Source organism: Muscardinus avellanarius (genome assembly GCF_963383645.1).
Source record: "Muscardinus avellanarius genome assembly, chromosome: 4".
Taxonomy (NCBI): Eukaryota; Metazoa; Chordata; class Mammalia; order Rodentia; family Gliridae; genus Muscardinus; species Muscardinus avellanarius.
The window spans coordinates 120,587,341-120,612,649 of record NC_137789.1 but is presented as its reverse complement, the minus strand read 5'-3'; the positions used below and the strand labels follow the sequence as shown (position 1 = coordinate 120,612,649).

Sequence of the window (25,309 nt, the reverse complement as noted above, 5' to 3'; positions counted from 1 at the left end):
AATTTATAGAACAGGATAGGGTAGGGCCAGAGGTTGAGAACTGAGGAGTTGTTTATGATTACAGTTCCAGTTTAGGATGATTAAAAAAAAGTCCCAGAGATAGTGGGGATGGCTGCACAACACTGTGAATGTATTTAATACCATGGCATCACACTCTCAAAAATATATGTTATGTTTATTTTACCACAACAAAAACAATGTTGGCACCAAGGAATGGGAAAATACTCTGAATAACTCTACCAACAGTTGCATCAGCAAAAAAAAAAAAAAAAAAATCCTTCTAAAAAACTGTCTAGTTTTATTTGCCATCTTGTGTTTATCAAGGGCAACTAAAGTTGCTTTCAGTCATATTGATTGAAACTGAAGTCGTTAAAATATAAACCTGGATGACCTAGCAAATGAACTTCCAGAAAGTCAGAAGGCTTTTAATCAAGCAAGACTGGTCACATGTTAGTCAAGTTTTATATACTATATTATGTAAAACTATGACAAGCTTCTCTTTAAATTTTGTTCATATTGTTACTCATGTTTCACTATTATCCCAATAACATTTTACAAATTATAAGATTTTACAAATAAGACTTTTTTTTTTTTTTGCGGTACTGGAGATAGAACCCAGAAGCAATCTACAGCTAAGCTACACCCACAGTCCTAGTTTTAGTCTTTTTATTATTATTTTTATTATTATTTTTTTGGGGGGGGTCTAGGGATGGAACCCAGGGGCATTCGACCTCCGAGCCACACCCCCTGCCCTATTTTTTATTCTTTATTTTGAAACCGGGTCTCACTGAGTTCAAAGGGCCTCATTAAGTAGCTGAAGCTGTCCGCGAACCGCAATCCTCTGGTCTCAGCCTCCCAAATGCTGGGATTACAAGCGTGCGCCACCATGCCCGGCTAGTCTTTTTATTTTTGAAACAGGGTCTCACTGAGTTGCAGAGGGCCTCACTAAGTAGCTGAGGCTGTCCACGAACCGGGATCCTCTGGTCTCCGCCTCCTGAATGCTGGGATTACAAGTGTGTGCCACTGCGCATGGCCAAATAAGACATTTTTAAAGGAAAGCACTTTATATGTGTGGTCTTTGTGATAGTACCACCCCCCAACACTTTTGTGTGGTACTGGGGATGGAACCCAGGGGGTTTCTACTTCCAAGCTACACCTCCGGACCTTTTTTATATTTTATTTGGAAATAGAGTCTCCCAAAGTTGCTGACAGCCTCACTCAGCTGCTGAGGCTGGCTTCAAACCTGCAATCCTTCTGTCTCAGTCTCCCAAGTTCTAGGATTACAAGCGTGCGCCACCAAGCCCAGCTTACGCACACACTTTTTGAAAAGGAGCTGTGTTTTTGCTTTAATTAGGTCTCACAAATGTTGCCACTGGCCCTGATGACAGCCAGTGACAGCCTGGCCAAGTTATTTACCCTCTGTGTCGCAGTTTTCTCACCTCTCAAGTGGGAATATTTATCCTGCTTCATCAAATTGATGAGGGGGGGGGGGAGAAAGAGAAAGAAGTGGCTTGAAAAAATAAGTGCTTTAAAATACTAGGTGATATTAACATTTTTGTATGTGGATTGTACTGAAGATGGAACCCAGCATGCTAGACAAGTACTCTGCCACTGAGCTACATTTCCTAACTAAAATGAAGAAATCTGCCAGTGATAGAGGCTCACACCTGTAATCCTAGCTACGGGAAGGCTGAGGCAGAAGGATCACACGTTCCAGGCCAGCCTAGGCCTTAGCAAGACCCTCGGTGACTTAGTGAGACCCTGTCTCAAAATAAAAAATAAAAAAGGCTGAGAGTGTAGCTCAGTGGCAGAGAGTCCCTAGGTTCAATCTCCAGTTCTCTATATAAATAAATTTAAAAGGTGAAGACATGCCGGGCGTGGTGGTGCACACTTGTAATCCCAAGTGCTTGGGAGGCTGAGACAGCAGGATCGCACAGGTTCGAAGCCAGCCTCAGCTACTGAGTGAGGCTCTCAGCAACTTAGTGAGACCCTGTTTCCAAATAAAATATAAAATAGGTCTGGGAGTATAGCCCGGAGGTAGAAAAGCCCCTGAGTTTCACCCCCAGTGCCACACACACACACAAAATAAAAATAAAAATAAAAAAACAAAGATTTAAAAATAAAATAAATAAAAGGTGAAGACATTTGTCATTTTCTATGCGACTTCGAGACATTTGAGAAAGAAGCAAAATTATTTCCATCCATAAAGGTATCATTTTGGCAGACTAAGGTCATATGTGATTATGTGATGGTATTTCTTCACGGGACTAAAAGCAAAGTATAAGGAAAAGCAATGCTGAAACTCCAGACTTCAAGAATCGACTATCTTAAAGCCTTGTTTCTCAACAGTTTTGCTAGTGAACTCCCAGACTTATTTTTCCTCCCGGTACTGGGGATTGAACCCAGGGACATTCTGTCTCTGAGCTACATCCCCAGTCCAATTTTTTATTCTTTATTTTGAAGCAGAGTCACACTAAGTTGCGGAGGGCCTAAGTATCTCAGGCTGGCCACGAACCTGGATCCTCCTGTCTCAGCCTCCCAAGTACTGGGATTACAAGCGTGTGGCACTACGCCTGGCTCAACTCTCAGACTTTTAAGATGCTCGAAGAAAAATCCCCACCAGGAAAGCTCAGTTTCTCCAGAACCATCCTTCAGCCACCTGTACATCCTGGAATCTTAGGATCAAACACCTCTGAATAGATCCTGCTGAGAATCGGCCCCAGCAGCAGGGTGACTGCATTGAAGAACTTTGCCAGATTAGAGGATTTATGAGTCTGAGATCTAAGGAGGCACTGAGGCAGAAGAAGCTGGGCCTCAGATCAAACTCATATTATACTACTAAGAGCAGGTGCTCTGAGATACCTTGCCTGCTGGTAAAGTGGCCTTGTTAAAATGGAGCCCTTTCAAGTCCTCCCAAGTCTCCTCAGAGACCAGTGAAGGGGGCTGGCCTAGAGGTGTGGCGAGAGCCTTGGGGAAGCTCTACGTTCAAGAGGCTGGCCCTGGCACCGAGTGGGAGCCAGGAACCTGCTCCCAGGCCCTAGGAGTGGCCGGGTCCCCACTCTGGCTGTGGAATCCACCTTCTCCCTGGCTGTCCCTCAGACGGGCCCTCCCCTGCTCACCTTTGCCCTCGAATTGCCCTGATCTCATCCCAACCTCCATAGCTATGTTTAAAGTCCACCTCTGGGGAGCTCAGAGATTGAGCGTGCCCAACAGTCCCGTCCCGTCCTGCCTCACATCCGGCCCGGTGGGCTGTGGGCCTGCACTTCCTGGGACACTGGCTGGGGTTTGAGGAGAACGCATACCCACCTGGCCACAGGATGAAGCTGGCCACCGGCTTCTTGATTCTGTGGCTGGGCCTGACGGGGGGCCTGGCTCAGAGCGACCCCAGCCCCAAAGCAGAAGAGTCCTATTCTGACTGGGGCCTGCGGCACCTGCGGGGCAGCTTTGAATCCGTCAACAGCTACTTCGATTCCTTTCTGGAGCTGCTGGGAGGAAAGAATGGAGTCTGTCAGTACAGGTGCCGATATGGTGAGTGGGCGGCTCCTCCTCCTGGAGCAGCTGTTGGGGCCATTGGCAGCCCACACACTTTATCCTGCTCTCTGCCCCTTAGGCAGCATTGCCAGATTGAGTAAATATGAATATAGAACGCCTGCTGGTGAAATCTGAAATCCAGATACATGACTGATTTGTTAGTGAAATATGTCCGAGGAAATATTCAGGATCTGCTTATCTTGACGAATTATTCCAATGTTCCTAGCTTCCTGTGTGATTTAGGAAACCATTCCTGGGGCCATTTTACTGAGTTTGCTGGGAGAGAGAGCTTAAGAAAGCAGGGAAGCGAGGCGTGGTGGCGCATGCCTATGATCCCGCTACTTACTCGAGAGGCTGAGACAGGAGGATCCCAGGTTCAAAGACAGGCTCAGCAACTTGTTGAGGACCTCAGCAATTTGGTGAGACCCTGTTTTAAAGTATTAAATAAAATAGGACTAGGGCTATAGCTCAGAGGTAGAATGCCTCTAGGTTTTAATCTCTAGTAACACACACACACCAAGGGCTAGGGAGAGAGTGTGGGGGTCTCAGCTAGGGAACTGAAACCCAACCTTCAGAGAAGATGCTGCCTGGGGGTAACTGCGCTGAGCTCAGCTTGGAAAGGATTCTCCCTTTCCTGCTGCAAAGGATGGCAGTGCTGATCAACTGAGGTCTCCTGCCCACCAGGGATCCCAGGCGCTGGCAGATTTGTGGACTGGTGGGAATGACTGCCCCTCCTTGACTCCGGGCACACACCAGGCTGCCCAAGAGGAGCACTGGGCCGGTTCCCCCTTCACTGTGCTCAGAAGACAGTGTGAAGCGAGCAGAACTCAGGGCCCTGGGTCTCCCAGTGAGCAGCACAGTGTCATTTCATATGTCAGTGGAAGAAAAGGTTATTAAGTGTGGTACAGGGGATAGAACCAAGGCATTGTGTGTGTGTGTGTGTGTGTGTGTGTGTGTGTGTGTGTGTGTGTTAAACACACGCTCTACCCCTGCGATTTAGGTTTTTTTATATGTATTCTTTTTGTCTGTGTGTGTGTGGTACTGAGGATTGAATCCAAAGGCATTTTACCTCCAAGCTACACCCCCAGCCCTATTTTACTTTCATTTATTTATTTATTTATTTATTTATTTATTTATTTTTTAGGAACAGGGTCTCACTAAGTTGCTGAGGCTGGCTGCAAACCTGCAATCTTCCTGTCTCAGCCTCTGAAGTATTAGGATAACAGGCATGTGTCACCATACCCTGCCCCTAAACCACGTGAGCTCAGAGGTGGGGCAGATTAGACCCACCCAGTTTGCACTGATGAGGCAGAAAAGAGTTAACTCACTTCAAATGCTTGAATCACAGGTATTTTCACTAATACCTGTGATTTATCAAATCGTTAACAGCAGGAATTTTTTTTTAAGATATCAAGAACCAAACCCTCTTTCTTCTTTAGCAAAGTGGCATCAAATGATTTTAGCAAATCTGACCAAATTATGTAGGTGCATGTGTAAACATGTAATAACAAGTCCTACTATTATTTGTAATCATGAGGTACCAATTTTAACCATCCTCACCCTAAAAGAAAAACTTAGCAAAGTCTGGTTGCAGATCCCCTGGCTAGGTGGGGCTCTGGTGGGGGATGGGACTAGTCAACAGAGAACAGGAAGGCAAATAAGCCCTTTCACTCTGCAAAACAGCCTGCTCAAAGGGGACTGGAGCCCACTTAGGAAAATAGGGGTTATGTCCTTTTACCTTTGAAATTCTGGGGAGATAAGAACCAGAGAGGATGCTGCCCCAAAAGGACAAAATGTCTTCTCAAATTGATCGTGAATCAAGGAATCTTTTGAACAGACGGCACCTAATCACCAACTGTGCGTCTGTTTCTTTTAGCTTGCTCTGGATCATGCTTGCGGTGCACAAGGCTTCTCTTCCCAAACTGAAGCACTCCTGGGCAGTTACCGCCTCACCAGACTTGTTTAAATAGATTGCTGGCCCCACCCCTAGCGTTTCTGATTGGTAGGCTTGGCCAGATCATTTGCATTTTAAAGATTTGCAGGTGATCCTCACAGCTGGTCCTGGGGCTACCCTAAGGGAGGAAAACTGCTTTAAAACCTGCAATCTTTTGCCAGAATGAATAGTTAAACAACAGTCTACAAGAAACACAAATGCTACATTTGAGAGGCACATACCTACTATGCAAAGCAGTGGTTCTCTACCTGGGGTTGTTTTTAAAAGTCCTAATAACAAACCAATTAAGCCAAAACCACTGTGGGTTGTGCCCCAACATCAGCATTTTAATGTTTCCCAGATGATTAAAAAGTACAGGTAAAGGGGCTCCTCCAAAACGTCAGTCTAAGAAAACGTCAGCCCACAGGTTCAATATCCAGACAGGTAAAGGTATGTTTGTATCCTGGAAGCCCACAGGAGCTTGTCCACGTAGTTTCCCACGCTTCTTATATTTAAACCAATTCATTTTCAGTTCAACACACAAAACCTGTACTTAAACGACTGGGCTGTGTATATGATAGGATTGAGTGTGAGTCAGAGCAACACACCACCACTGATCTCGGGGTGTGTTACCAATACGAGCAAGAATTCTCTGTGAATCTTTTTTATTTTTATTGTATGTATGCATGTATGAATAGATGGATTCTGGTACTAGAGACTGAACCCAAGTGCATTCTAAGCTCTGAGCTAAACTTCCAGCTCATTCATTCATTCATTCTTTCTTTCTTTCTTTCCTCCTTCCTTCCTACTTTTTTTTTTTTTTTTTGGTGATACTGGGGGTGGAACCCAGGAGCTTTCTACCTCCAGGCTATACTCCCAGACCTCTTTTATACATTATTTGGAAACAGGGTCTCACTAAGTTGCTGAGAGCCTCACTAAGTAGCTGAGGCTGGCTTCAAACCTGTGCGTTCCTCCTGTCTCAGCCTCCCAAGCGCTGGGATTACAAGCGTGCGCCACCACACCCGGCTCCTTCCTTTCTTTTGATAAAACAGGTTCTCACTAATTGTCCAGGCTGGCCTCAAACCATCTTCCTGTTTCAGCCTTCCAAGTACTTGGATTACAGACATGTGCCACCAGGCCTGGCTGAGAATCTTATTATTATTATTATTATTATTATTATTATTATTACTATTATTATTATTGGAATCAAACCCAGAGGTGTTCTTCCTTCAAGCCACACTCCCAGTCCTCACGAAGGTCTGGCTAAGTTGCTGAGGCTAGCCTTGAACTGATATTCCTGTCTCAACCTCCCAAGTACTGAGATCACAGGTGTGCACCACCATGCACAACTAGAATCTTTTTTAAAATACAGATTTCTTTTCTCGGTCTGTGGTAGGACTCTGGAGCCTCTTTTTTGGGGGAGTGGGGAATAGGGAGGTATGCTGAGGATTTTACCCATTGCCTCACACATGTTAGGCGTGTACTTTACCTCTGGGTTACATCCCAGGCCCGTGGAGCTGCACTATTAATTTAGTCCTTGAATCAGACTTTGTGAAAGCCTAATAATAGAACATTCATGGGTATAAATTGGGAGGAGATTCTATTGATGATAACCTTGGCCAAGTTACTTAACTCTCTCAACTTCAGTTTCCTCAGACATATAAAAAGAAAGTTAATAATACCTACTTCACAGGTTATTGTGAGAATTAAAGAAAACATATATAAGGAATTAGTGGTAGCCAGGCATGGTGGCGCACGCTTGTAATCCCAGCATTCAGGAGGCTGAGACCAGAGGATCGCAGTTCGCGGACAGCCTCAGCTACTTAGTGAGGCCCTCTGTAACTTAGTGAGACCCGGTTTCAAAATAAAGAATAAAAAATAGGGCAGGGGGTGTAGCTCGGAGGTCGAATGCCCCTGGGTTCCATCCCCAGACACCCCCCCCCAAAAAAAAGAATTAGTAGTATGTATGGATTATGGTAGGTGCCAACAAATTTTATAAATGTCATCAGACAGTCTGGTGAGCAGGTTAATAGAATTTAGATTTTTCTGGTTTGTCTTTAACATAAAGTAAAAAAAACCCCCCAAATTTCAGTGTCTGGACACCACCCCCACAGCTTCTGGAAAAAGTGCTTTCTGCAATGTCTTCGTCTCTGGAGGAAGGTCACTGAAGCCAAGGTTCTGTTTCTTGTAAATACTGTCCGCACTGCCACACCGAATAAATTCAAGGACCTCAAGATGAATTTCTTCTTGAGTTTAGTTCTAAGGGGAAAAAAGTATCTTAAAAGTAACTTTTAAAAAAAAATCAATCCTTTAAAAATAATTTAGTTCACAAATAAGAGTATATATTAAATACGAGCATATATTGATGGAGAACAACACGACCCTTTGATCTATGAATGCATGTAGAAAGAGTCAGTCAAGCTACTTAACACGCCCATCACCTCTCCAAATTACTTTTTTTTTTTTTTTTGGTGAGAATGTTAACAATCTATTATTTTAGCAAATTTGAAATTTCGGAATGCTATTCTATATTAAAACAAAGAAAATCCTGTTATTCTTGATAACAGAAATGGAATTGGAAAGCATTATACTGAATAGAATAAACCAGAGAGATAAATATTATACTACCTCATTTATAGTTTGTCGTTTGTTTTTATGGTGATACTGAGCATTGAATCCATGGGGCTTTCTCTTTCCGAACTACACCCTGGCCCTTTTCATTTTCTCCTTTTAAAACAAGATCTCGCTCGGTTGCTGAGTCTTGCTACTTGCTGTGGCGGGCCTCAAACCCGTGGTACTCCCGGTTTGGCCTCCCCAATTCTGGAATTAGAGGCCTGCACCACCATACCCAACTATATACACATATTTTAACCCAATCTTCTGGCGATGGATACTTAGGTTGCTTTCATGTCTTGGCTATTGTCAATAATGCTGCAATAAATATAGTCATTTCAAGTCCTTTGGATATATACCAGTAGTGAGATTGCCAGATCATATGGCAGTTCTATTTCAGTTATCCGAGAAACTTACATACTAATTTCCAAAATGGGTTTCCTTTTCTCCATGTCCTCACCAACACTTGTTATCAATGTCATTTTGATAAGAGCTATTTTAACAGATGTGAAGTGTTAGTTCATTGTGGTTCCCTGATTTGTATTTCCCTGATGACTGGAGATGCTGAGCACCTTTCATTTACCTGTCGGCCATTCATACATCTTCTTTTGAGAAATGTCTGTTCTCAAGACAAAAGTCATTTGCTCATTTTTAAGTCAGGTTATTTGTTTTCCTGTTATTGTGTTGAGTTTCTTTATATATTTTGGATATTAGCCCCTTATGAGATGTAGGTTTGCAAATATTTTCTTCCAATCCATAGATTGTGGCTTTAATTTTTCCCTTTGGTGCTCAGAATCTTTTGTGCGGGTCACACCAACCTTTTTGTTTTCCTTTGGCTTGGTTTTTAGAGGCCTTTTTATCTCTCTGAAACCTTAGAGCAAAATTTTTGAACCTTTGAGTTTTTGTGTGTTTTTCCAGGAAAGAATTCGCAGCCTTTATCATATTCTTCAGGGGATTCACAGGCTGAAAGAAGAAAATAGCCTCTGGCTTAGAAGGCAAATAGACTGCCCTGTGCTAGGATGATCAACTTCCCAGTTTGCGAAGGGAAGCTCCGGGGATGTGACGTTCAGTACCAAAACAGGGGCAATGCCGGGCAAACCCAGACAAGTGGGTGGACCTACCTCTTGCAGCTTAATCCATTTTAGTGACTGAAATACAAAATCCATTACACCAGTAAAATAGACACTGTCTGGCTTGGTTCCATCTGTATGTTGCTAGTGCGGTGTGCCAGGGGATATTCACTTCAAGTAGCCCGCATCCTCCCGAGCACCTTTGGGTGGGGAGAAGAGACCCACTCTGCTGGTGGGTCAAGGTCACTACCCTCGACCTAGGACAGAAAGTCCCACACGTTTTTACTGCTCTTTCCAGTGATAACTCTGAGAGTGAAAGAGGGCTGGCCCGGGAGGCAGGGTGTGCGGCTGGAAATGGAACTCCTGAGTTTCATGGTCACCTGTTCCTCACCTCCCTCCTGTTGTCATTAAGGTGTTTTATGGTGTTTCACTTTATTCGGAAGGTTTTATGTTTTATGTTTTACTCCAATCTGTCAGTTTCTTTTTTATGGCCTCTGATTTTTATGTCTTGATTATAAAACCATCCTTGCATCAAGATTATAACAATAGTCTACAATTTTTTTTTTCTGTGAAAGCAGTCGTGGCAAACGTATAATAGCCGAGTGTGGCTGAGTTCTAATAAAACTTCTTTATGAGCACTAAAGCTGGGATTTCATAGAACAAAATATTAAAACGTCATAAAATATTATCCTTGTTTGGCTCCTCCCCCTCCACACAGCAGTCATTTGAAAATATAAAAACCACTTTGAGTTGGCACTTTACACAAAATAGGCAGGGGGCTGGGCTTAGCTCTCATTTGCCAACCTGGACAGAGAATTTCTTTTCTTTTCTTTTTTAACGGGTCTGCGGGTGGAACTCAGGGGCATTCTACCTCTGAGCTACACCCCCTGCCCTTTTTTTTATTCTTTATTTTGAAACAGGGTCTCACTAAGTTGCAGAGGGCCTTACTAAGTACCTGAGGCTGTTCCGTGAACCCCGATCCTCCAGTCTCAGCCTCCTGGATGTCGGGATTACAAGCGTGCGCCACCACACCCAGCTTGCACAGAGAATTTCAAGTTGCCCACCTGCTGCTTCTAGAAACAGCCTGAGCTGTTATAGTATACATAATATAATATAGCACATTATTGATGCCTAGACTTAAGGCACCAAACTGTAAGCTACTCAAACTATAATTTGAGGATATGATATATTATTTCTTGATTCAAAGTATTGCTTTTTTGGGAGAAATTATACTTCAAGGTTCACTCCTAAGCAGAATTTTTATAGTTAACATAAACTATTAAATACTATAAAAAAATCTTTATCACCGGCAGACCAGATAGGAATTTTATTTCATTATCCTGATATCATTGTTATCTTCTATGAGTCCTTGGGTTCAAGAAGGCAGAAGGTAATCCAGGAAGGCACATTTGTCTGCTACAAATATCCTTCACTGACAAAATTATTCAAAAGACATCACACCATTAGATTTAAACATCCATTCATTTAAGTTTTCTTCCTGCCTGGTGTGGTAGCACACTCCTGTGGTTCTAGTGACTCAAGGAGGCTTGCTTGAGCCCAGGAGTTCGAGGCCAGCCCGGCCAACAATAGTGAGACCCTGTCAAACAAACAAATAAACAAACAAACAAACGCCACATACACACTTGAGAATTTTTTTCTAATATCTATAAGTGTAGTATATGTAGACTGATCTAAAGAAAAATATAATCACTATTCTCATTCCCAAGAGATAAAGATATTTAATGATTGTATGATTGTTTTCACATGTGTTATCTGATTACTAATACTGTTTAGTACACTTGACCTATTTCCTCATTCCCTGTGTTACACACACACACAGCAGGTTGATAGCATTATCAGTGGTAAATTATATTTCTCAAGAACTTTAAAAAGTACCGCAGAGATTCCTGGTGGGCTGGCATACTCCATCATTAAGTAAGTATTACAAATAACCAGGAATGCTGGGTGAGACAAAAGCATTAAAAGGAATAGAAAACATGGTTTTAACAGAACTCGGTGAAAGATCAATGCATGAATTTAAAAGAACTAATTGGAATTTTTGTGGGGGGAGGAACTGGGGATTGAACCCTAGGGCATTATGTCTCCAAGTTATACCTTCAGTACTATTTTTTATTTTTTATTTTGAAACAAGCTCTCACTAAGTTGCAGAGGGCCTCTCTCAGTAGCTGAGACTGACTCCGAGCCTGTGATCCTCCGGTGTCAGCCTCCCAAGTACTGTGATTACAGTAAAAACAGATATTTAAACAAAGCTTTTATACAGTTTCTCATAGCAGCATGGTCTACAATAGCCAAGAGAAACTATTCAAATGTCTACTAAGGGATGAATAGATAAACAAAACTGTGGCATATGCCATAGAATGAAATTTTCCTCAGCTGTACTGATGAATACTATAATACAGGTGAACTTTGGAAACATGCTAGATGAAAAGAGGGAGTCACAAAATGTGTATACTGTATGATTCCACGTCTTTTCTTTTTCTCTTTCTTTCTTTCTTTCTTTCTTTTTTTTTTTTTTTTTTTTGGTGCTAGGGATTGAACTCAGTTTCATTCTACTTCTGAGCCACACCCCCAGCCCTATTTCACTTTTTCCTTTGAAACGAGATCTTGTTAAGTTGCTGAGGATGGTCTTGAACCTGCAAGCCTCCTGTCTCAGCCTTCCAAGTACTGGGATTACAAGTGTGTGTCACCACGCCCAGCTGTGATTCCATTTCTTTGAACTCTTCAGATAAGTAAATCTAGAAAGCCAATGAATGGTTTCCAGGAGTTGGAGGAAGGAGGGATTGAGGATTGTTATGGGGTGCATATTTGTGTCTCCGCCAAGTTCATACATCAAGACCATAACTCACGGTGGGAGAGTTTTAGAAGGCAATGCCTTGGGAGCTCATTTAGATGAAGTCTTGAGTGAGACCCCTCCAATACCTTGGAACAAATTAGTGCCCTTAGAAGAGGAGACGGTAGCTCTCTCTTAACCACGTGAGGGTACAAGGGCACCACAGCCATCGGCAACCCAAGAAGAGGGTCCTCACTCTGGCACGCTGATCTGGGATCCCCAGCCTCAGAACTGAGGCCACCCGGCCTACGGCACTTTCTATTCTAGCAGCTCAGACCGACTAAGATGGAGAATGGTGGCGTAATGAGAGCAAGGTCTCCTTTGGGAGTGATGGACATGTTTTGGAACTAGACCGAGGTAATGGTTACACAACACTGTGAGTGTATTGGATTGTATACTTTGAAGATGAGTATTTTTATGTTATGTGAATTTCATCTCAATAAAAAAAGAGAATTGATTCCACCAAGAAAATGAAAAAAAAATACACAGAATGGGAGGGAAATATTTGCAAACCATATATCTGATGAGCACTTGTTTCCAGTGTAGAACTTTTACGACTCAGCAGTTAAAAGAAAAATAATCCAATTATCAGTCGGAGAGAGGATTTGAATAGATTTTGTTTCCGGAGAGGATATACAAATGACCAATAAGCATGCGAAAAGATGCTAAATATCATTCATTTTTAGGAAGATACATATCATAACTGCCATGAAAGACGACTTCACACCCACTAAAATGGCTATCATCAAAAACACAAATGATTTCAAATGTTAATGAGGATGTAGAGAAATTGAAATCCCCATCTATTGCTAGTGGGAATGGAAGTGGATGCAGCCACTTTGGAAAACAATCTGGCAGTAACTCAGAATGCTTGGTTACCGTGTGGCCCAGCGACCCCGCTCCCACGGAGAAATGAAACGTACGCACTCATGTAAACCTGTACCTAAATATTTGTAGTATTACTCATCATAGCCTAATGTGAAAAAAAAAACAAATGTCCACCAAACTGATGAATGGATAAACAATATACGGACTATGTAATACTTTTTGGCAATAAAAAGAAAGAAAGAGCTGGGTGTGGTGGCACACGCCTATAAACCTAGTACTTGTGAGGCTCAGACAGGAGGACTGCAGGTTTAAGGCCAGCCTCAGCCACTTAGCAAGATCCTCAGGAACTTAGTAAGACCCTGTTTCAAAATTAAAAAAAAAAAATGCCTGGGAGTGTAGCTTAGAGGTAGAATGCCCCTGAATTTGATCCTCTGTACAAGAAAGAAAGGAAGGAAGGAAGGGAAAAAGGAGGGAGGGTGGAGGAAGAAGAAAGGAAGGAGAGAGAGGGAGAGAGAGAGAACTAATATTTACTGCCATGTGGATGAACCCTGAAAACATTATGCTAAGAGGAAATCCTAGACACAAGATGCCACATGCTGAGATACTTGATTCAAGTGAGATGCTCCGAGTCTGTATAGAGACAGAAAGCGTATTCATGGTTGCCTGTGGCTAGAGGGGGAGAGTGATGACTAATGATACGGGCTTTTTTGAGATGATAAAAATGTTCTAATGGAATATGGTGATGCTACACAACTGGGAATTTGCTAAGACCATCGTATGCATTAAAAGGGTGGATGTGTGCGGGGGTTATATCTCAAAAAATCTATCGTAGAAAAAATGTAACAAAAAAAAAGACCCAAACCAGCCAGGTGTGGTGGCGCACGCTTGTAATCCCCGCGCTTGGGAGGCGGAGACAGGAGGATCGCGCTGGTTCGGAGCCAGCCGCGCTGGCTTAAGAGACCCTGTTTCCAAATAAAAATATAAAATAGGTCTGGGAGGGTAGCCCGGAGGTAGAAGGGCTTCCAGGAACCCCAGTACCACAAAAAAAAAAAAATCCAAATTACAGTGTGCACTGCAATAGTTATGTATTATTGAGCAGCGAGCTGCCCCCAACCTTAAAGTAGCAAGCACAGTGTCTCGTGTCTGAGGGTCAGGACTCCTAGGACTCTTCTGGGTAGCTGAGGCTCTGAGTTTCTCCTACTTGTGCTGCCAGCCCTGAACATGTGACTGGGCTGTCGGTGCTCCTTTTATTTTTTTTTTAATTTTTTATTGAACATAAATGGTATACATTTAAACTATACTTGGTGCCCTCTCCCCCACCCGCCCCTGTTTTCCCTTCTCCCCTCCCACCAATGATTGTCCAGAGTAACCATGCCATTTTCATAATTTTACACATGTTCGGATTTAGACCCTCATTAATCAAGTTCAGTCTTCCTCCTCCCCTATTTTTCCATTCAAGCTTTGCTGGTATTTCCCCTCCATTACCTGGAGTACCACTGGTATCCTCTACGTTCCCTAGTTTGGGCATATTAGAGGGAACATATGTACCTTCTCCTTCTGTGCTTGGCTAATCTCACTTAACATAATGCTCTCCAGGATTTTCCATCTTCTTGCAAATAATATTATTTTGTTCTTCTTTATGGCTGAGTAGAATTCCATTGTGTGTATTTCCCAAAGTTTTGCAATCCACTCATCTGTTGATGGAGACCTGGTTGGTTCCATATTTTGGCTATTACTAATTGTGCTGCTATGAACATAGGTATGCATATGTTGCTGTAGTTCTCTGGATTCAACCCTTTTGGAAAAATACCCAGGAGTGGTTGGCTGTTGGCAGGAGACTTGACTCTGCCACACAGGTCTTCCCACAGGAGTGTGTGTGAGGCAGAGCTTCTCCCAGAGCCAAGAATGATGATGGGAGAGAGAGAGAGAGAGAGAGAGAGAGAGAGAGAGAGAGAGAGAGAGAGAGAGAGAGAGAGAGAGAAAAGAGAGAGAGAAACGAGGCACAGAAGCTACACTTTTTTTTTGCAGTATTGGGGGATTGAACCCAGAGGCATTCTACTTCCAAGCTATACTTCCTATTTTTATTCCTTATTTTGAAACAGGCTCTCACTAAGTTGGGGAGAGCCTCACTTAGTAGCTGAGACTGGCTGCAAACCTATGATCCTTCTGTCTCAGCCTCCCAAGTACTGGGATTACAAGCGTGCACCCCCACGCCAGGCAACTACACTCTTTTATAACCCAATTTTGGAAGCAGCATACCTCGAATTCTACCAATCCTGAGACAATACACAGAGTATAAACATCTCAACATCCAAGACATGGGGATCACTGGGTCATCTTGGACCATAATTTTTTTTTTTTTTTGTACTGGGTTTTGAACTCAGAGTCATTCTACTTCCAAGCTACACTCCCGTCCTTTTTATTTTTTAAACAGGGTCTTGCTAAGTTGCTGAGGCTGGTAGCAAACCTGTTATCCTCCTGTCTCAGCCTCTCAAGTACCGAGATGATAGGTGTGTGCCACATACCCAGTTTAGACTATAATCTTACACCACATATTGCAACAAATTCTCAAACATAATGTGGCAGGAACTGCTCATTGTGCCCTCATATTGAGTCTTCTCTTTTCTGCAGTCATCGTCCCTCCTCTCAGCTTTCAGCTGGGCTCATGGCTGCCTGATTGAATCAAGACTCCATTTTTTAGCCCTTCTTTATGTTGAGGGTTTGACATTTGATTAAGGTCTGGCCAAAGGGAAGAAAGAGGAGGTGATATGTAGATTCTGGAGTGTGTTTATTAAATAGAAGGACTGGATCCTTTTAACTTTCTATCCTGAGCCAGGCATTGTGCCAGCCACTTGTTATCCCAGTATTTGGAAGACTGAGACAGGAGGATTACAGGTTTGCAGCCAGTCTCAACTACTTAGTGATGCTCTCTGCAACTTAGTGAGACCCGGCTTCAAAATAAAGAATAAAAAAAAAAAAAAATAGGGCTGGTAGTGGGGCTTAGAGATAGAATGCCCCTGGGTTCAATCACCAGGACTGCAAAAATACATACATACATACATACAACATAAAAACATAAAATCAAAAATAACTTTCCATACTGCTGCTGGTAATATGGATGTGATGACTGAAGCGCCATCTTGGACCATGAGAGCCAGGGCTACACATAGGACTGGTAGAGGGGAAATCCGGGAGCAGCCTAGATTCCAGAAGAGCAAAAATATCCCATACTAGCCTTATGGTCCTTACTTTTTGTTTATGGGTCTGAATGATATTGGTAGAGAGGAGATGTTTCATTCAGAATTCTCACTGCTATGACCCTAAATACCTGACAGCCACAACTTAGAGAAAGGAAGATTTATTTGCTCACAGTTCTGGAGATTTCAGAGGTTTTGGTCCATGTTAGGCCAAGTCACATCTGTGGAGCTCAAGGCATGGCCATGGGAAGCAGAGAGAGTGATAAAGGGGTCTTTGGACAATATATATTCCCCAAAGACACTCCCCCCATCACTCACCTCCTCCGGTCCTGTCCTACCTGACTACCTGCCCATCTTATCATCCAATCAATCCATAGATTTATCCACTGATGAAGTTAGAACCCTCATGACTCAATTTCTTCATCTCTGAACATGTTTGCATTGGAAATACATGAGCTTTTCCAGGGAATATTCTATGTTCAGACCATAAGAGGGGACATAATAAACATATGGAGAACATGACAACACTCTACAGAAGGACTAAAGGAAAATCTAAGTAAAACTAGGATAGTATTAGGCCCATGTCTTTAAAGAATATTCTAAAAAGACAATTGTCTCCAAATTCATCTATAAAGTCAATGAATTTTTAAGAAAAATCTTGATGATATTTTTTGTAGAATTTACTAAGTTGATTCTAACCTTTATAGGCCAGAGTGAGGTACAAGAATAATCCAGGTTATTTTAAGTAGTAGTAAGGAGGAAGGAATTGAAAGCACAGACTTAGTATATAAAGGTTAAAATAGAAAATGGGTACAAAGGGGCTTTGGCTGTACCTGAACTGTTGCATTGAATTAAACAAAAAATATATATAGCAGGTTTATCAAATGTTAACATCTATTATGTTTGTTATACAGAGGGACATGAGTGTTTTTTTTTTTACTTCTATTCAGTTTCAAAACATTTCATAATAAAAGTAAGTAAAATCCAGGCATAGTGGCACACGATTATAATCTCAACACTTGGGAGGATTGCAGATTTGCAGCCAGCCTCAGCTACTGAGTAAAGCCCTCCCAAATTTAGTGAGACTCTATTTCAAAACAGATAATAAAAATAGGACTGGGTGTGTAGCTCAGAGGTAGATTGCCCCTGAGTTCCATTCCCAGTACCACAAAAAAAGTAACTAAAAGTAAAATTTCTGGTAGGAGAAGATTAAAGGAAATAAATAAACAAGCAAATTTGCCAGTGCCTCACTCTGAGGATTGTTATGGTATTTCCTCAGTTTTATGCTGTCTTTTATCTCCTTTAAAAACAAAAAAGGTAAAGATGTAGTCATTGAACATGGGCTTTGGAAACAAACAAAATTTGACATTATATCCTATTTCTCTTACTTAACTGTATGACCTTAGGCAAGTCATGAAACTTCTTAGTCCCTACTTTCCTTATCTAAATAATGGGATAAATCCTGGCATGGTGGCCTACACCTATAATCTCAGTACTTGAGAGGCCGAGATAGGAGGATTGTAGGTTCCAGACCAGCCCAACCCAGCAAGGCCCTCAGCAACTTAGTGAGACCCTGTTTCAAAAATAAATAAACAACCAAAAAATAGGTCTGGGGGTGTAGCTTAGAGGTAGAATGCCCTGGGTTCAATCCCCAGTAACACACACACACACACACACACACACACACACACACACACACACACAGAATGGGATAAAATGCCCACTGCAGATGACTATCCTAAGGTCATCTCAAGTCAAAGTTATCTTTAACTATAATGACTGCCATTAATAAAGCCTCTCTCTACACATTTGCAACATTATTCTAGGTAAGGTCATAGAATAACATGAAAGCCATGTAGGAGAAACCAAGAAAGTCAAACCTTTTGGACTATGTTTGCTTAGTTCAATGATACAAATGCCTAAAATATTGTATCGGGTGTTGTCTTTGTTCTTTGGCTAATAATGTTTTGTCTGCATCTGTGGAATCTTGCTAAACTTCCTTCACCAGCCTGAAGCACTTCCATGGTGCTGTTCAATTCTGCTTTCGCGTGTGGCCGGCTAGTGCTCTGTTGCTCTTGCTGTGCGTGATCGAGGTCTCACAGCATCCTGAGTAATTGCAAAGTGTGGCGTTTGCTTTGATTGTACTGTGATCTTTACCTTCAAGTGCACGCGGTAGGGAAATGTCAGAAGTGTTATTAAGGCGGGCGGGGCACGCCTAATGGGGCCCGGGTCGCGGGACTCTGGGCCCCGGCCGAACTGCGCGTAGCACGCCAGACCCCTGGAGAAACCAGGCCCAGTAAGACGCTGGGTTCTGGGCAGGGGTCGCGCGCGGCGCACAAAAGCCGGGGCCTGGGTCGCGGGACCCTGGGCCCCCGGCCGAACTGCGCGTAGCACGCCAGACCCCTGGAGAAACCAGGCCCAGTAAGACGCTGGGTTCTGGGCGGGGGTCGCGGGCGGGGCACGCCTAATGGGACCCGGGTCGCGGGACAATGGGCCCCGGCCGAACTGCGCGTAGCACGCCAGACCCCTGGAGAAACCAGACCCAGTAAGACGCTGGGTTCTGGGCGGGGGTCGCGGGCTGGGCACGCCAGATGGGGCCCGGGTCGCGGGACTCTGGGCCCCAGACCGAACTGCGCATAGCACGCCAGACCCCTGGAGAAACCAGGCCAAGTAAGACGCTGGGTTCTGGGCTGGGGTCGCGGGCTGGGCACGCCAGATGGGGCCCGGGTCGCGGGACTCTGGGCCCCAGACAGAACTGCGAGTAGCACGCCAGATCCTTGGAGAATCCAGGCCCAGTAAGACGCTGGGTTCTGGGCTGGGGTCGCCCGCGGCGCACAAAAGCCGGGGCCTGGGTCGCGGGACTCTGGGTCCCGGCCGAACTGCGAGTAGCACGCCAGACCCCTGGAGAAACCGGGCCCAGAACAGAAAAAGATAAAGAAAAATATCGGAGAGGTGGTAAGAAAGCCATTATGGATGCCAGGACACTGGAGATGCAGACAAAACTTACCTAAATGCACTGGAACTTATGGAAAAATTCGCCGTGAAAGAGGACTGCTATTTCTCTATATTGTTAAGAATCTCAGATATCACATATAAGGAGAGAGTTTAGCGGAGACCAAGGAGAAATGCGGTGTTGAAAGAGTTCTTCGCGATGGTGGTAGAGACTTGTATTCAGGAGAAGCAGAAACCGGATCTTACCAACTTTATTTTTTTGGAGAAATTACACCAAATGTCGAATGCTACCATCACGCATGCTTAGGAACACTGGACAACATTCAGAGTGGAAAAAGAGCCTGGGAAGGATTTGAAACGGTGGAGGCAGTGGCAATGCCAGTGGCCAATATTCGGGGGAGGCAGAGATCTGATACATTACAACTGGAACCTTTGAAATACTAACCACAGAGACAGTGATCGGAACCTGCTGAGGGGTTAGGCGGGCGCCGGGGCCAGTGGCCGACATCGGAGCTTGCTGTGAGGCAAGGCCACTACTGAGGCCTCCGTGGCCGGGATTGGAACCTGCAGAGGGGTTAGACCGATGCTGGGGCCAGCGAGGCCGGCATTGGAGCCTGCCATGATGCAAGGCTTGTGCTAAGGCCTCCGAGGTCGGGTCCGGAACTTGCTGAGGGGTTAGGCCGGTGCTGGGGTCAGCGAGGCCGGCATCGGAGCCTGCCGTGAGGCAAGGCCGGTACTGGGGCCTCCGAGGCCAGGATAAGAGCTTGCCGAGGGGTTAGGCCGGTGTTGGGGCCAACGAGGCCGGCAGCAGAGCCTGCCGTGAGGCATGACCAGTGCTGGGGCCTCCGAGGCCGGGATCGGAGCATGCCGAGGGGTTAGGCTGGTGCTGGGGCCAGAGAGGCCGGCATCGGAGCCTGCCTTGAGGCAAGGCCGGTACTTGGGCCTCCGAGGCCAGGATAAGAGCCTGCCGAGGGGTTAGGCCGGTGCTGGGGCCTCCGAGGCCAGGATAAGAGCCTGCTGAGGGGTTAGGCTGGTGCTGGGGACAGCGAGGCTGGCATCGGAGCCTGCCTTGAGGCATGACCAGTGCTGGGGCCTCCGAGGCCAGGATCGGAGCCTGCCAAGGGGTTAGGCCAGTGCTGGGGCCAGCGAGGCCGGCATCGGAGCCTGCCTTGAGGCAAGGCCGGTACTGGGGCCTCCGAGACCAAGACAAGAGCCTGCCGAGGGGTTAGGCCGCTGCTGGGGCCAGCGAGGCCGGCATCGGAGCCTGCCTTGAGGCATGACCAGTGCTGGGGCCTCCGAGGCCGGGATCGGAGCCTGCCGAGGGGTTAGGCCGCTGCTGGGGCCAGCGAGGCCGGCATCGGAGCCTGCCTTGAGGCAAGGCCGGTACTGGGGCCTCTGAGGCCGGGATCGGAGCCTGCCGAGGGGTTAGGCCGCTGCTGGGGCCAGTGAGGCCGGCATCGGAGCCTGCCGTGAGGCAAGGCCGGTACTGGGGCCTCTGAGGCCAGGATAAGAGCCTGCTGAGGGGTTAGGCCGGTGCTGGGGCCAGCGAGGCCGGCATCGGAGCCTGCCTTGAGGCAAGGCCGGTACTGGGGCCTCGAGGCCAGGTTAAGAGCCTGCCGAGGGGTTAGGCCGGTGCTGTGGCCAGCGAGGCCGGTATCGGAGCCTACCGTGAGGCAAGGCCAGTACTGGGGCCTCCGAGGCCAGGATAAGAGCCTGCCAAGGGGATTAGGCCGGTGCTGGGGCCAGCGAGGCCGGCATCGGAGCCTGCCTTGAGGCATGACCAGTGCTGGGGCCTCCGAGGCCGGGATCGGAGCCTGCCGAGGGGTTAGGCCGCTGCTGGGGCCAGCGAGGCCGGCATCGGAGCCTGCCGTGAGGCAAGGCCGGTACTGGGGCCTCCGAGGCCAGGACAAGAGCCTGCCGAGGGGTTAGGCCGGTGCTGGGGCCAACGAGGCCGGCATCGGAGCCTGCCTTGAGGCAAGGCCGGTACTGGGGCCTCTGAGGCCGGGATCGGAGCCTGCCGAGGGGTTAGGCCGCTGCTGGGGCCAGTGAGGCCGGCATCGGAGCCTGCCGTGAGGCAAGGCCGGTACTGGGGCCTCTGAGGCCAGGATAAGAGCCTGCTGAGGGGTTAGGCCGGTGCTGGGGCCAGCGAGGCCGGCATCGGAGCCTGCCTTGAGGCAAGGCCGATACTGGGGCCTCGAGGCCAGGTTAAGAGCTTGCCGAGGGGTTAGGCCGGTGCTGGGACCAGCGAGGCCGGCAGCGGAGCCTGCCGTGAGGCATGACCAGTGCTGGGGCCTCCGAGGCCGGGATCGGAGCATGCCGAGGGGTTAGGCCGGTGCTGGGGCCAGCGAGGCCGGCATCGGAGCCTGCCGTGAGGCAAGGCCGGTACTGGGGCCTCCGAGGCCAGGATAAGAGCCTGCCAAGGGGCTAGGCCGGTGCTGGGGCCAGCGAGGCCGGCATCGGAGCCTGCCTTGAGGCATGACCAGTGCTGGGGCCTCCGAGTCCGGGATCGGAACCTGCCGAGGGGTTAGGCCGCTGCTGGAGCCAGCGAGGCCGGCATCGGAGCCTGCCGTGAGGCAAGGCCGGTACTGGGGCCTCCGAGGCCAGGATAAGAGCTTGCCAAGGGTTTAGGCCGGTGCTGGGGCCAACGAGGCCGGCAGCGGAGCCTGCCGTGAGGCATGACCAGTGCGGGGGCCTCTGAGGCCGGGATCGGAGCATGCCGAGGGGTTAGGCCGGTGCTGGGGCCAGCGAGGCCGGCATCGGAGCCTGCCGTGAGGCAAGGCCGGTACTGGGGCCAGCGAGGCCGGCATCGGAGCCTGCCGTGAGGCAAGGCCGGTACTGGGGCCTCCGAGGCCAGGATAAGAGCCTGCCGAGGGGTTAGGCCAGTGCTGGGGCCAGTGAGGCCGGCATCGGAGCCTGCCTTGAGACAAGGTCGGTACTGGGGCCTCTAGGCCAGGATAAGAGCCTGCCGAGGGGTTAGGCCGGTGCTGGGGCCAGCGAGGCCGGCATCGGAGCCTGCCTTGAGGCAAGGCCGGTACTGGGGCCTCGAGGCCAGGTTAAGAGCCTGCCGAGGGGTTAGGCCGGTGCTGGGGCCAGCGAGGCCGGCATCGGAGCCTACCGTGAGGCAAGGCCGGTACTGGGGCCTCCGAGGCCAGGATAAGAGCTTGCCGAGAGGTTAGGCCGGTGCTGGGGCCAACGAGGCCGGCAGCGGAGCCTGCCGTGAGGCATGACCAGTGCTGGGGCCTCCGAGGCCGGGATCGGAGCATGCCGAGGGGTTAGGCCGGTGCTGGGGCCAGCGAGGCCAGCATCGGAGCCTGCCGTGAGGCAAGGCCGGTACTGGGGCCTTCGAGGCCAGGATAAGAGCCTGCCGAGGGGTTAGGCCGGTGCTGGGGCCAGCGAGGCCGGCATCGGAGCCTGCCGTGAGGCAAGGCCGGTACTGGGGCCTCCGAGGCCAGGATAAGAGCCTGCCAAGGGGTTAGGCCGGTGCTGGGGCCAGCGAGGCCGGCATCGGAGCCTGCCTTGAGGCATGACCAGTGCTGGGGCCTCCGAGGCCGGGATCGGAGCCTGCCGAGGGGTTAGGCCGCTGCTGGGGCCAGCGAGGCCGGCATCGGAGCCTGCCGTGAGGCAAGGCCGGTACTGGGGCCTCCGAGGCCAGGATAAGAGCCTGCCGAGGGGTTAGGCCGGTGCTGGGGCCAACGAGGCCGGCATCGGAGCCTGCCTTGAGGCAAGGCCGGTACTGGGGCCTCTGAGGCCGGGATCGGAGCCTGCCGAGGGGTTAGGCCGCTGCTGGGGCCAGTGAGGCCGGCATCGGAGCCTGCCGTGAGGCAAGGCCGGTACTGGGGCCTCTGAGGCCAGGATAAGAGCCTGCTGAGGGGTTAGGCCGGTGCTGGGGCCAGCGAGGCCGGCATCGGAGCCTGCCTTGAGGCAAGGCCGATACTGGGGCCTCGAGGCCAGGTTAAGAGCTTGCCGAGGGGTTAGGCCGGTGCTGGGACCAGCGAGGCCGGCAGCGGAGCCTGCCGTGAGGCATGACCAGTGCTGGGGCCTCTGAGGCCGGGATCGGAGCATGCCGAGGGGTTAGGCCGGTGCTGGGGCCAGCGAGGCCGGTATCGGAGCCTGCCTTGAGGCATGACCAGTGCTGGGGCCTCCGAGTCCGGGATCGGAACCTGCCGAGGGGTTAGGCCGCTGCTGGAGCCAGCGAGGCCGGCATCGGAGCCTGCCGTGAGGCAAGGCCGGTACTGGGGCCTCCGAGGCCAGGATAAGAGCTTGCCAAGGGTTTAGGCCGGTGCTGGGGCCAACGAGGCCGGCAGCGGAGCCTGCCGTGAGGCATGACCAGTGCGGGGGCCTCTGAGGCCGGGATCGGAGCATGCCGAGGGGTTAGGCCGGTGCTGGGGCCAGCGAGGCCGGCATCGGAGCCTGCCGTGAGGCAAGGCCGGTACTGGGGCCAGCGAGGCCGGCATCGGAGCCTGCCGTGAGGCAAGGCCGGTACTGGGGCCTCCGAGGCCAGGATAAGAGCCTGCCGAGGGGTTAGGCCAGTGCTGGGGCCAGTGAGGCCGGCATCGGAGCCTGCCTTGAGACAAGGTCGGTACTGGGGCCTCTAGGCCAGGATAAGAGCCTGCCGAGGGGTTAGGCCGGTGCTGGGGCCAGCGAGGCCGGCATCGGAGCCTGCCTTGAGGCAAGGCCGGTACTGGGGCCTCGAGGCCAGGTTAAGAGCCTGCCGAGGGGTTAGGCCGGTGCTGGGGCCAGCGAGGCCGGCATCGGAGCCTACCGTGAGGCAAGGCCGGTACTGGGGCCTCCGAGGCCAGGATAAGAGCTTGCCGAGAGGTTAGGCCGGTGCTGGGGCCAACGAGGCCGGCAGCGGAGCCTGCCGTGAGGCATGACCAGTGCTGGGGCCTCCGAGGCCGGGATCGGAGCATGCCGAGGGGTTAGGCCGGTGCTGGGGCCAGCGAGGCCAGCATCGGAGCCTGCCGTGAGGCAAGGCCGGTACTGGGGCCTTCGAGGCCAGGATAAGAGCCTGCCGAGGGGTTAGGCCGGTGCTGGGGCCAGCGAGGCCGGCATCGGAGCCTGCCGTGAGGCAAGGCCGGTACTGGGGCCTCCGAGGCCAGGATAAGAGCCTGCCAAGGGGTTAGGCCGGTGCTGGGGCCAGCGAGGCCGGCATCGGAGCCTGCCTTGAGGCATGACCAGTGCTGGGGCCTCCGAGGCCGGGATCGGAGCCTGCCGAGGGGTTAGGCCGCTGCTGGGGCCAGCGAGGCCGGCATCGGAGCCTGCCGTGAGGCAAGGCCGGTACTGGGGCCTCCGAGGCCAGGATAAGAGCCTGCCGAGGGGTTAGGCCAGTGCTTGGGCCAGTGAGGCCGGCATCGGAGCCTGCCTTGAGGCAAGGTCGGTACTGGGGCCTCTGAGGCCAGGATAAGAGCCTGCTGAGGGGTTAGGCCGGTGCTGGGGCCAGCGAGGCCAGCATCGGAGCCTGCCTTGAGGCAAGGCCGGTACTGGGGCCTCGAGGCCAGGATAAGAGCCTGCCAAGGGGTTAGGCCGGTGCTGGGGCCAGCGAGGCCGGCATCGGAGCCTACCGTGAGGCAAGGCCGGTACTGGGGCCTCCGAGGCCAGGATAAGAGGTTGCCGAGGGGTTAGGCCGCTGCTGGGGCCAGTGAGGCCGGCATCGGAGCCTGCCGTGAGGCAAGGCCGGTACTGGGGCCTCTGAGGCCAGGATAAGAGCCTGCTGAGGGGTTAGGCCGGTGCTGGGGCCAGCGAGGCCGGCATCGGAGCCTGCCTTGAGGCAAGGCCGGTACTGGGGCCTCGAGGCCAGGATAAGAGCCTGCTGAGGGGTTAGGCCGGTGCTGGGGCCAGCGAGGCCGGCATCGGAGCCTACCGTGAGGCAAGGCCGGTACTGGGGCCTCCGAGGCCAGGATAAGAGCTTGCCGAGAGGTTAGGCCGGTGCTGGGGCCAACGAGGCCGGCAGCGGAGCCTGCCGTGAGGCATGACCAGTGCTGGGGCCTCCGAGGCCGGGATCGGAGCATGCCGAGGGGTTAGGCCGGTGCTGGGGCCAGCGAGGCCAGCATCGGAGCCTGCCGTGAGGCAAGGCCGGTACTGGGGCCTTCGAGGCCAGGATAAGAGCCTGCCGAGGGGTTAGGCCGGTGCTGGGGCCAGCGAGGCCGGCATCGGAGCCTGCCGCGAGGCAAGGCCGGTACTGGGGCCTCTGAGGCCAGGATAAAAGCCTGTCAAGGGGTTAGGCCGGTGCTGGGGCCAGTGAGGCCGGCATCGGAGCCTGCCGTGAGGCATTACCAGTGTTGGGGCCTCCGAGGCCGGGATTGGAATCCTGCCAAGGGGTTAGACCGGTGCAGGG

At 49.6% G+C, this 25,309-nt stretch overlaps 1 protein-coding gene across 3 annotated transcripts in view; it reads left to right on the top strand.

The window, feature by feature from the left end:
* Positions 1-3,317: 3,317 nt before the first annotated feature.
* PLA2G12B (phospholipase A2 group XIIB) overlaps positions 3,318-25,309 on the top strand; it is a gene marked incomplete at both ends in the record, with an annotated part of 44,352 nt that continues 22,360 nt past the window's right edge. For 2 of the 3 annotated variants that reach the window (XM_080694365.1, XM_080694364.1), the window contains one exon: positions 3,318-3,560. In XM_080694365.1, coding sequence (XP_080550491.1) covers positions 3,318-3,560 — 243 coding nt within the window. The remainder of the gene's footprint in view (positions 3,561-25,309) is intronic. The other variant, XM_080694366.1, reaches the window with a different exon arrangement.